The sequence below is a fragment of the Chlamydotis macqueenii genome, chromosome 3 (genome assembly GCF_036417535.1).
Source record: "Chlamydotis macqueenii isolate bChlMac1 chromosome 3, bChlMac1.mat, whole genome shotgun sequence".
NCBI lineage: Eukaryota > Metazoa > Chordata > Aves > Otidiformes > Otididae > Chlamydotis > Chlamydotis macqueenii.
In genome coordinates, this window is record NC_141558.1 from 5,771,872 (window position 1) to 5,785,028 (window position 13,157).

Below are 13,157 nucleotides of genomic sequence, written 5' to 3' on the forward strand. Positions count from 1 at the left end.
GCCTTTAAAGGTCCCTTCCCACCCAAACCGTTCTATTCTATCATCTTTTTAGGCCAAAATGTAGAATTTCATCCCACATAGCACCTTTGACCCCTCACAGTACCTACAGCCAAGCAGCAGACCCAGAATCTGCATTTGCTCTTGAAATGTAAACATAACAATTCACTTTGATGATAGGCTGGGTCTCTAAGTTAGAAGCACGCCGTTCACCCAACTGGCAATACGCTGCAGAGCTAATTGGTTTGAGTGCCTTCTAGACACTTCCCTCAGGAGCTAACAAGTATATGCAGTGGTGTATCTTCTTAAAACAAATTATTATTTATCCATCTAAACAGAACAGAAATAAATGGTTAAAGCAATAAAATATTTAACTATTTACAAAACAAATAATACATATACTGTCTTATCCACACAGAACATTTCCTCAAAGCTTGCATTATTTATCTTAGAAGTTATAGGTCTGGATTCTGGCAACCAAACCACAGGGTCTCTCTGAAAAACCAGCCCTGCTTCCTGCTTCTGGGGTCGGAAGGTTAGAGAAGGAGGAGGTATGAGTGGAAGGAATGACTGTAATTTTTTTTTTTTTCCCCTTCATTACCACCATTCAGTTATGAAGCAGTCTGTTAGTCAGAGCATGACCAAATAAAAAAAAAAAAAAAAAAATCAAAAATCTTAAAAAGAATTGACACCTGCTTATCTAAACACCAGTGAATGGACTGTCTATAAATACTGCTTGTTTTCTCCTCCAGATTTGAAAAATCAACCAACCAAGTCTCCAGCTGAGAACACAGAGAATACATCGCGCGTTGGAAATTTAATACAAACATATCCCATGTTCTTCCCAATCCCACTTTATGTCTGATTCGCTTCTATTATTCTTTAAACATACTTATATGGGGCATTTTAAGCGCTACACAGAGACCATCCAATTCACTCCAGATGAGCTCAACACCACACTGAACACAGCAAGGCTGCTTCCAGTATCTGAACCAGCTATCTCAGAACAAACTGGGTTTCACATTGCCTGGGAGATCAGAGGGCAATTTCTCCTACGTATGCTGTCACCATGAAAAGGGCTGCATATTTTTGCTCTTCATCCTGTTTCAGTGTCTTCATTTTTCCTCATCTTCTGTATTCCTTCTCTACAAAATGGGAGCCATACTGTTAAAAAAGAAACTCATTAAAACCTAAGATTCTCCGTTTAACTCTCCTCCTTCCAACTTCATTCCTTCCGTTCCTCTCTCATCCTCTTTTCTACTCTCTTTCTTGTGAATGATCTTCAGATCTCTTCTCCAACAAAAAAAAAAAACCACAATACATTTTTAATTACAAGGGAAAGCTTAGACGGTTGACAAGCTGTGGAAAAGAAGTAGAACCAGGTACTAAATACTTTCTGAAAAAAAAAGAAAAAAAAAGAATGTGGAGAGATAAATGGGAGAAAGGATTGAACTACCTTATTTTCCTTTTTTTTTTCTTTTTCTAAAAAAACACTGTTTACAGGACTGAGGATCTCAAACTTATGTAAACATCACAAATAGCACAGAAATATTTAAACTTGCATTTGTTGCATAAGGAAATGTTACAAGGTTGGGGGTTTGGGTTTTTTAGGGGTTTTTTTGTTTTGTTTTTCAGAAAATATAGAGAAGCAACTGTGATGATCAGGCATCATGCTCAAGTTCAAGCAGATAACAAGACCAGCCAATTGCACACAAACAACTGACACTTTTAATACCAGAATATGTGGAGAAAGTTAATAATGAAATTAAAGCCAGCTACTCTCCCTTCTTCATGAAATTCTTCAAATCACTCATTTTTATTACAGTTCATTATATGGGGTTTTCCCCCTCCCTCTTTTTCATACCTTTCTTAAATGGCTAGCTGCATATATTTAACTGTATACTCCTCAGGGCAGTGACTATTTCCTTAATTGTCTGTAAAGTCTGTTGCTATAAACAACAGTACTATGCAATGTTAAGTAATAAAAAAAGAGAAATCTTTTGCTGAGAAATAATCATGCATTAACTATGAAAGATAATCAGGAAAATATAGAAATAGGGAAAAACTATATCATTATGAACCCGTAACTTTAAAGCATCACTACCCAATGAATGGTTTATGATATTCCATTTCAGTATTATATTTAATTTCTCTTGAGGTATTTGAGAAACATCTGTTCTGAAAGTTACCGAATGGGTATTGTTTACCCAGAAATTCTACGGGGTGCAACCCCCTTCTATACTGTCAGTTAAATGTACAATATTTTAAAGACACATTAAGGAGCCAACTGTTGAAGTAGGCACTTAGAATGCAAAGAATATTCTATGCATTAAAATACACATGAAAAATACTGTCCAGGAGTTATAACATAAATCAAATACAGATTCTAAATTCAGTATTTAATAACTATGCAATTTAAAAAAAAACATTTCGTTTTTATTACTTACTGAACTAATTTCATGTTTTAAATCCACATTGCTGCAGACTTATACAAGCACAGAAGCTACTGAAACTGGTATAATTTTAAAACCAGAAGCAAATTTTTATTGCTGAACTATGGCCCTGAAAATGGGGTTTAATATGAAAACACTGACACCAAATCTGATGAGCGAGAATACTCTGCTTTAATATTTTGTAAAATCTGTTCTCTAATCCTGACTGAGGTTTGAAAGTAGCAAGTCTGTATTCTTCCAGCGTAAATGTTGTGCAAAAGCTTTACAAACATAGATCTAAATCTGCAATTGCCATTACTAAAATAAATGAAAAATCTATAAGCAGCAGTCAAACTGGCATGCAAATAAAAGAACTGTCAAGACATATATTGCCTAAAAATAAGCTTACAATAACTATTTTAAAGACTGTGTGTGGTCTTACCCATATATTTTGGCAAGATGCACTTTCTCCAACCACAGCTAGATTCATCCAAAAGCAGTGGCACTGGAGAGTCTCTGTCTCACCTGTCAAACTTGAAGAACGTTGTTCAGCAGACCACCATGAGTCCATGGATAGGATCCACAGCACACAGCAGCTGTTCTTGATAAGTGTTCTCTAACTATAGAGGCAAATGCTTCAAAAATGTTCTGTAAGAGGATCGCCCTTAATATACGTGCATTTAAAAACAAATAGAAACAAAAATATCTAGAAAAAGGCTTTCAGGACATCTATGGCAGAGCAGCAGCAGTGACTTCATACATATCTCTGTCTGATATTTAGAAATAATCACAGAAGATCCAAGTCTATTCAATCTACCTTAGAATTCAAGTAAATTTATTTACCTCTCACAAATTATTACCCTTCAAATTGCAGACAATCAAAAAAAGACAACTAGAATCCTTAAATTTTCATATCATCTAGGAAGATGAACTTCCCTTGTCTCTGTTCCTTTCCCACATATGACATGGAAAATATTTTCACACCAATCTCCAAACAGATTAAGTGGGAAGGAGAGGTAAAAGGCTGCTTGGCTACAGTACAGGTAAGATTCAGTGAAAATGGGAAGAAGCAAGAAAAGCTGCCAGTTTTAAAACTGCATAACAGGATGTTTTGACGACCAGAAAAATCTAAGGAGAGAGTTTATCTGAGTTCTGGCTATATAAAACAGCTTCAACTGTTATTAAAAAGCATATAATCATTAATTTCCACAGCAATGTGAATATTTTCTAAAAATAGGTCCCTGCGTTTAACTACTGAGATCTGCTCTGGTTTAACTACTGGTAGCATTGTATCCTAGAAGCAAGAAAGGCTCTAGAGAGATTACTTTCACTTTTCCCTAGATATATTTAGTGTACTAACTAGCATAGTTAGGATATTATTTTTCTTTGGTTTTGTCAGTAGCATGTTTGAAATAAATTTTATTAAGTGGTAGTGTATGTAACATTGCATTGTGGGTAGCAGTTTCCTGCCTTAACCTAGCCACATCCTCAGCTGTTATATGAGACAAGTTTCCCATATTTTCTGCAAGTTGACTTTAAAAAAAAAAAAAAAGGAAAAAATACAGACAGGAGAAAATAGCTGGAAGGTTAGGATGATCTTAAACACCATATATTGACTGTTTAGAATGTGTGTATCTAAGCAAAAGGGGGTTCTCTCTACAAGGTATGTATTTGAGGGACACAAGAAAAGTAACACTTAGCAGAAAAAAAATGTTTGAGCAGCAAGAATAAGCAAGATGAGAGAGATTTGACCATTAAGATGTAGCTCCTTATTCAAAGCCTGATCAGGAGTTAGATTATTTCACTGGAGAACAGCTTTTCTGTTCTGTGAAGTGAGAGAGCTGGCACCTCAAGACGAATTAAATCGTTTAATACTACTTGCTATCATATGATGCGCTCACTGGTTAACAGATTACTATCCTTTTAATTTAAATAACAGTTCAGCTTAAGGTTTAATTTGATCTTCAGTAGCCTCATTACATTGTATGGAAAACAGACAACATTTGTTTACACTAGAAACATAACAGCATTTTTTAATATGCTTAATGGTCCCTGGCACCGTCTACTTCAAGCCATATCTTACTTAGAAAAAAGATTATAAGGCAGAGAATAGGAAATCATCATAAAAAAGGCAACAGTAAAATTCAGATGTTCAATGCCACTCCTTGAAGACACCAGTAAGTAGCATTTTAACATAATAACCTGGCCGCTACAATTTCTTTAATTAATTGGCAGTTTTAGCTTTTGCTTTAACAGATTAGTATGTATGTGATATCGGCACACTTGAAGCTGTTGCAGAGATGCTGGAAGTTAGAAGTCTATAAGACACCCAAGTCTGGCAACAGAAGTTCCATGACGTGTGCAAAGATTTTACATCAAACGGTATGTTGCATGCATTAGCTAGGAACCATCAGAAAACAGAGTACTATCCCTCTAAAAATTATAATTATTTCTAGACTATGAAAAATAGAGCCAATGAGAGAGGATTCACTCCTTAAAAAAAAAAAAGTTTCTTTAGTGTAAACAGATCTGTTAGCAACACCTACAGTTAACACCTGCATCTGAGGAAACTGCATTAGGACTTTCTTTAGTATAAAAAAAAAAAAAATCAGCATCTTTTTATAGTATATATTGTACGACTTGTAAGTAAGTGCAAGTTTGTCGCTATATTGCTTTAAGCAGAATATTTCTATCACTGCGGTTGTAGCACAGAAACAAACACTTAAGTACAACCAAGCTCCCAGCAGAGTATCATACTGTTATCTGCTGTATGAACTCCGAGTGACATGAGGCAACATTTTGGGAAATAAAGCATGGCTTAAAAGTTTCAAAACGCATTTCAAAAAAAAGTGCAAGATGTAATTATCTTTTAGCGTTGCATTACAATTGACTTTAAATAAGATTTTGCTTGTCGTCACAGATCAAGCCCATAGTTTACCAGAGAAATTCCTTAGCATAATACTTCCTTTGTAAGTGTAATTGCGACTTAAAGCATCCCCTATGGAACACATAAGTTAATTTTGATTTTTGTAGATCTACCTTTCAAACAAAAGACTGGCAAGCGTAAGTCTGCAATCCAGACATTGGTTATACAACGGATTTTCAGGATTCACACATCTGCTTCATCAGAAGCCGAAACGAGACTGAGAGAAGCCGTCCGTTTCACAGGTATTACGTCTGCATGAAGTTCAGCTTCATAACGTCTCTGTACTAAAAAACTAGCATTTTTTTTCAGTGGCAGCTTCTGCAAACTACATCTAGATTACTCAGTTAAACTGTCTGTTTTTCTGCTTTTACTGCATTTCGTTTTACTAGATGAAGACTTCACTGTAGTGGGCTTGATCTTGACAGCACAGGTGAAAAAAAAACTACGTATAGTTAAAAAAAAAATTATAAAGCTATCATATCAGAACATAGTTAAAAAGTTAGAGAATAACTTTGCAAACACAAGTGAAAGAACTAAAAAGCCATTCCAGAGAAAGCCTGAGCATAGTATTTCAATTGAATAACTTTCAAAATTCAGATTTCTGTAGGAAGTTCAATATTCTAATATTAAAGAAGTGACTAAGAATAAATTCTGGAGTTTTAAAAATCAAACGACTGCACTCATACGAACGAAAACAAGTATTTAGGATAAACACACGAGTTATCTATTACATAAAAATACTTAATCTACCTACCATCAAATAGAAGTTGATAAATATCTGCAGTGCAGAACTGCAATTGAAGAAACACTGTGCTTACAATTAAGAGTTCCACAAATAATGGAGGCAGCAGCCTCTAAAAACTTTTGCTGCACCAAAAGCTGATTGAAACTGCAATGCACACAAACTTATTTTGTTTATAGGAAAGAATTCTTTCCATCATTTTTATACCCTTAACTTTTTTTCCATCGATATTCTTAACCATAATGTGAAAATATAAAGAAATAAAAGCAATCCATCATTAGGAGAATTAAATGTCACCCTTACTTTTATACGAGGTGAGTGATTTGCAGAACACTCGTATTTCATTTTAAGGTAGAATTCTATAAATTTGGCAATATCAAATAACTTTCAAAGTACTGAATTAAGAAAAATGTCATTTACTGTACAATAAATATTATGAAAGTAGTTTTTATGAACAGGGTTTTATGTTGCTTTGATAAATACATAATAAAAACAGAAACGCAATCTGTACTTTTTACTGAAGTCTCCTTTCTCATTTTCTCTCTATCCCCACAAAACAGAGAACCTGCTCTCCACCCACATCTCCAGCTATTCATCTCACACCATTCCTGGCCAATTTCTTACTGGGAAAGCTGAGGACAAAGAGGAAAATAAAAAAGGAATGATGGCAGCTTCACTGAGATGTATCTTATTTTACAAATAAAAGCTGAACAATATCTAGAAAATGTTTCACACAAATCTTCTGCTCCTAAAGATATAAATCACAAAAAGAAAATTGAAAAAAAAAAATCACTCAGCTAAAACTCAAAAATACAGTGCATCTGTGATACAACCATGCTAATAAGAAAAGTTCTAGACATAATGTCCAAAGAGGCAAAAAAAATAAGATACTTTCTCAAAGATGTTTCCAATTTTGTTCTGAATCTGAGTGAGCAAATCAAGACTACTAATACACACTGTCTGTGCACATTATTCCTTACTACACACAGCATTTTGCAATTTATTTCAAAGCCTCTATTATAAACAAAAAAATACTGCTTTTGTTAACCCACTCCGTGCTGGTACAGTAACGGCTTGCATTACACAATCAAAGTCAGAGTTACAATACGTGAAGTATATAAAAAATATTACACACACATGCACACATATGATACTAAGTATCTAAATCTTACATATGCATCAAATTTATGTTTCATTTTCAAACTAAGTGTTAACATTAACTGCTGAATAAAGTTATTTATAGTCTCCCTAAAAGTCTAAGACTGTTCTACTTCTCCTAAACACTGAAACTATCGTAAGTAATTAATGTAAGCGCGATCAAAGCCTCCCAGCTCTCACACCTCATTGTTACGCAAGGTCTACATTAAATCCCAGCAACACCAGTGTTCAAAAGCATCCCTTAGACCACAGCACACAACTAGTTATGATAGCCAAATGCCAGATTTTTGCCCCAAATAGGAAAGAAACATAATTGCCCTTAATTTGCATGACATCAAACTGCCAAGTAGTTCTGAAGGCACGTAAAGCAAGGCAGAGGGGATTTCAGGTTTGCAAAGGAATCCCCAGCCTAACACTTCTGTGACAGCCAGCCACAGTAAAAAAACACAACCCCAACAAGCAGCCTGCTACCAGAGCTTCGGAAAGGTAACGTTTCTTACAATGAGTTACAGATTCACAAGTATAGGAAGACAAGGAGAAAAAGTAAAACAGAAGGAATCCAGCCACCCGGCAAATACGAAGCAGACCCAAGATCGTGCTACAATCCAAAGATGTAAATTATTGTAAATCATCACTGTTGTTCAGAATTTCACACAGCCACTTGTGCCAATTTTGCTCACTTTTCCACAGACACAATAATGAAGTAGCGAGAGGGAAAGGGAATGGCGAAAAAAAGAAAGAAAAGGAAAAAAAAAAAAAAAAAAAAAGGAGGGGGGAAGAAGAGTGGGGGGAACCTGAACTGAGAGTACAAATAAAGTTCTGCTGCCCATATGCTTTAACTGTACAGAAGTTTGGGCTCTTACAGCATTTTGTACTCTCTCCAAATCCTCATGAGTCACAAAAATTAAAAAGCTATATCCTTCTGGATGCCAGGAAGGGCCTTACCACGGGCCTTTTGTCAAAATATTAAAAAAAAAAAAAAAAAAAAAAAAAAAAAGGAGAAGAAAAAAAAAAAGAAAAGGAGGAGGGAAAAAAAAAAAAAAAAGGAGAGAGAAAGAAAAAGCCACAGTGTAGGCAGTCCTACTTGGAGTCCTCTGATGTCACAGCCACATGACTCGCTCGCTCCAGTAACAGTGCTTGCAAAAAAAAGGAGTTTTAAAGCTTTTGCTTTTTTGGATTGTGTGAATGCTTCATTCGCCTCACAAACAACCACAGAACCACAAGTGCGGTGCAAACTTTCTCCAGGAGGACAGCAAAGAAGGCTCTGGTTTTTAAATGGTTAATCTCCGCAGGTCACTACCAGCCACTGAGACCAACAGAGTCAGTAAGTGCTCTCTAACCACAGTCTATGCAGTAATAGTAGGTCCTTCAAATATTTGCTCATTCTCTTTTTTTTTTGTTTTGTTTCCTTGCTTTTCACATGTTACCAGTGCTACACAATTTTTTGACAGGGAAAAAACCAACTCTAGAGTCTATGCAATCCAGGAACACTGCAAAACTAAAACAAGGTTTGGCTATGGTTTGTGTTTTCAGTTTGAGGATCCAAGAAGTATTTACACCAGGAGGTGAAAGCTCTGCGTGAGGCGAGACGGACTATGGCATCAAACAGCCTGTTCAGTTCAGTGACACCATGTCAGCAAAACTTCTTTTGGGGTAAGTCCTGGAATATTTGAGCTTCTGTTTTCCGTTGTCGGGAGTTTTCTTACTTTTAACAACGCTGGTTACAGTTATCTAAGCAAAAGCTTGCTGAATGGGATGTTAGAGTGTTAAAATAGCATACCTGGTTCGTGCGGGGGGAAAAGAGTCACCATAAATAAGTTCTGCAGATTTATAAACGGATTTGTTAGCTGACAAGCTGGGGAAAACAAAGTCAGTGGCTTAGTCCTCAGTGTTTGACAGCAGGTGTGCTCAGCTGTCACCTGGGTCCAGGTGGAGCTACAGAAATTTGGGCGAGACTAATATTTGGAATCTAAGATAATGTTTAATATTATCTCAGGGAAAAAGATAAAGTGTTTAGTGAGTTAATCAACAACAGCACAGACTATCTGACTAAGATAGAGATTATCTGGTGTAAAGTGGAACACTTTCAAATGCATCCACCATGACTGGTTAACGGAAGATATTGCAAGAGACTTTAATTACAGGATTTAAGACTGCTTATTCTCTAAACTTGATGAAAACACGTAGTGTGTAGCATATAGCAGCCTATCCTACCCATAAGTGCCCTGTCATTGCTCCAGACATTTTTAAGCATCTATATCAGATGGAGTTATCAGTGCAAATCTGCAGTTCTCTAGGCTTTTGTTGCCCTCATTTCACAGCAGAGCATGTTTGATAATGTATGCATTTGTAAAAGCAAATTCTTCTCATTACACTTATTATGAACACAGCAAAACATTCATGCATAAAAATATTAAGATATGAAACAAAAAAAATACATGATTTAACATGCTGATGAATTTAAGCTTTAATTCAAAGTGGGATTTTAAAAACTCTGTAGAAGAGCACTGCCAAATATCTACTTCAATATTCTGAACTGTAAACACAAACTCCTTTAAGAAATCATATATGTCTACTGAGGTAATTATTTATATGCACTGTATACATACGTGCCCACAAAAATCATAAATACGCTATAAAATTGCACCTCTATCATTGCTCGCTTTGAAAAGCTTCTTCGTGTCAGATACAGTCTTAAAATCAGTACAGAGCACTTCACTCACAAAATAGTCAATAAAACTGAATAGGACTTTAAGGGATTTATCTGCAAGTAAATTATGTTTTAAAGGGTGTCGGAAAATGTATTGTAGTCATCCTTGATGAGCAGTAAGAAGTCTATTTAAAATTATTTTCAAAGCATCTTTTCCTGAGACAGGATCAGGAAAACTAAATGAAAATTCTGAAAGATCAAGGAAAAAAAAAAAAAAAATTCTGAAAACTTACAAGATTTTCTTAATGGTGTCCATCATGTTGAAACTGTGTTGGGACAGTAGCTAAGCCTATTTCTTTTCCTCTCATGCCCCCCTTTTAAGAAAAACAATGCTAGAACCATTTTCAGTATACACATCCCGATTAAGCTTGTATTGTAAGGAACTGATGACTGGAGATCCTTTTACCCCTCCTACTTCACATGTTTTGACTGGTTCCCAGTTCAGCACATGAATAAGACAGTGTGTAGGAAAAGAAATGAAGAATAGCTTTGTCCGGGAGACAGACTCATTTAATTTATGATCTGTAGATACCAGAAGAGATAGCAGAACCTGTGGTGCCCATGCAGCTACAACACACCGAACGCTGAGCTGAAATGCTAACGCTAAACTGGGAAGCAGCTTTTCTACTGCAACCGCTGTCTTAATGAAGCACAGTAGAAGCGCAGCCAGACCACATTATCCCAGTGTTTACAACAGGAAATACAGTTTACATGTATAGGGACTTTCTTTTGCTTTTACTTCCAAAAGAGATTAGAAGAAATTCAGTTGGCTAAAATTATCAAAACACGGAGTGCTGACTGCTTAATTCATCCACTTTTGATCACTCCTAAAGTGAGTGAGAAGTACTGTAACGTGAATAATACTTTTCCCCAAACTTCACTAAGTAGGTTTGAGTACCCAAATTTCACTTTGGGTGCAAACAATGGATGCAAGGAACTACAAAATCTCATCAACTCTATCACTATGTAAGCAATATATCTTAAGCGAAAAACAAAACTAAAAACCCCACCTTTATAAAAAGGAGACAGAGTACGTTTTAAAAAGAACAAAAGCCAGAAGACCCAAGTTACTTGGGAATTTGCCGTTCCCTACCAATGGACATCAGAATGCAGGACCTATTCTTCCTTTCTGCGCTGTCTGTATCTCCTTCTACTCCCATTCCCAACTTATTCCTTCCAGAACTGTTGAATTTAATTATGTTTCTCTTCAAGAATGAAGTGATGAAACATAATGAAGAGTAATAACAGGGAAGGAAAACAGCGCTATGACGATTAACTCGCATGGTTGCTAATCTCTGCCATTAATCATATTTCTGAAAATTCTTATTTCACTTACTTTTCTCTATGTGTTTTTGACTTCATATGAAGGGCAAACGAGAGTAGCTACGAGGAAGGATTGTTTCCTAATCAACAAATATATATATATATATATATATATATTCCTCTACAATTCAGTATATTTGAATTAACTAAATATTATGTTTCATATCCAGAGTATTTCTGCCTTAAGCTACTTATACACAGGTTTTGACTGTATCATGCCTATGTCAACCTTCTTAAGCTTTTAAAGATAAGTGCATTAATTTCAAACAGCAAAGGATAGTATATTCAAATCCATATCATCTGAAGAAAAAGAAATGCTCAAAATAAACACTATGCAAAAAAAAAACCCCAAACATCATGTTTATCAGAAAATTTGATAAACTCTGTTTAGAAAAAGTATTTCAGCAATTAAATACTTCTTAAATGCCTCCCACAACAGTTACAATTTAAAAAAAAAAAAAAGTGCGTTTTCAAATATGTTCTATGCATTTTCATAGCATCATTTCATCAAAGAAAGCAAATTAGATCAAAATTTGTCTGATAATTTAATCAGTTATTTCACATGTAACTTCTGGAAACTGATCCCAATAGACAGACGTGGTAAATCTCAATGAAAGTATTCAAGTTAACAACAAAAAAAAATTTAGTCTGCTTATATTAAAATACTGCTCAATATCTTCTCATTTATTCTTAAAAAAAACCCAAACCTTTTGTAGATTTCAATTCTCAACTGCTAAGGACTCTTGTTTTTTTCTATTTTAATTAAGGTATTGATAAGAGAGAAACAGAACCTTTTTGATTTTCTATGTACATAGAGCAGAAATTCTCCAGCTCTGTTTAACATATTCATATTATTGTGAATGATAAGCAAAATCTCAAGAATCACCACCCTTTGCATAAAATATAGTTCAAAATATTAGGACTTTTAAAAAATAATACTGAAAACTATGCAAGAATGACAATTCTCACGTACATTAAGAAAGCTGCAAGCTTCTCACGAAGGCTTTCGGTACACGAAACCTCTAAACCATGCAGAATTGCACTACATCACTCACAGGATTCTTAGGCAGCAAAATGCACTGATCTGTTAAATTATCTGTCTCAAATGAACTATTAATAGCCAATGCCGTTTAAATCAACTACACTGATGTAAAATTTGCTAAGATCGAAATGTTCCAGTTTGTTAGAAGAACATTGAAATATCTGATGGTTAAATAAACTGGGGAGAGAGGAGAAAAAAAAAAAAACCTAATTCATTAGGGGCACTAAGATTTTATCAAACACACAGGATTAATCTCTATTGAATAGAACCATTCACAAATCAAAACTTACTCCACTTCAATACTTTCATGCAGTGCTAATCAATTACAACCTTTTCTAGTTATTCAAAATCCATGTGCTTTTAATTTTATTCACTGGTGGTCTAAAATATAATATTCAGGCCAAGCTAAGTCATTCTGTATTGCAACTTTGCTTTTTTTCAATAAATATTCATCTAGAGGTTTTCTTAGAGAGAACTGCTCATATGAAGACTGTGGTAATATTTTTATACTGTACCTCCTTGTTGAAGCAAAAGGTTAGGGGTTACCTAAATACCTCAACTGTATATACAAAAAAAGGAAAAGGTAAGTATTCACATGAAAAATCCAAAGGGACTATATTATTTATTTTTGCATTTCCTATGATTAATGATGCACCAGTGCATACTTGAAAACTGAAGTCAAAATAGGCTAACACCTCAAATTCCTTTACAAACTGTACAAATATCAAACTTCCATGCTGTATTAACTGCTCCACCAGAAATATTTAAAGGCTCTGCCACCCCACATTAAGAGCAGAACAATAATACTGCAATTCCTCTCAAGCAGT

The 13,157-nt window shown here is 35.1% G+C and overlaps 2 protein-coding genes across 9 annotated transcripts in view; one reads left to right on the forward strand and one right to left on the reverse strand.

Moving 5' to 3' along the window:
* SUPT3H (SPT3 homolog, SAGA and STAGA complex component) overlaps positions 1–13,157 on the reverse strand; it is a 275,033-nt gene that overhangs the window by 222,126 nt on the left and 39,750 nt on the right. The gene's annotated exons all lie outside the window — the stretch shown is intronic.
* RUNX2 (RUNX family transcription factor 2) overlaps positions 8,836–13,157 on the forward strand; it is a 224,149-nt gene continuing 219,827 nt past the window's right edge. For 2 of the 3 annotated variants that reach the window (XM_086743494.1, XM_086743496.1), the window contains exon 1: positions 8,851–8,908. In XM_086743494.1, coding sequence (XP_086599620.1) covers positions 8,851–8,908 — 58 coding nt within the window. Of the gene's footprint in view, positions 8,909–13,157 lie in introns of all 3 variants that reach the window. The other variant, XM_086743493.1, reaches the window with a different exon arrangement.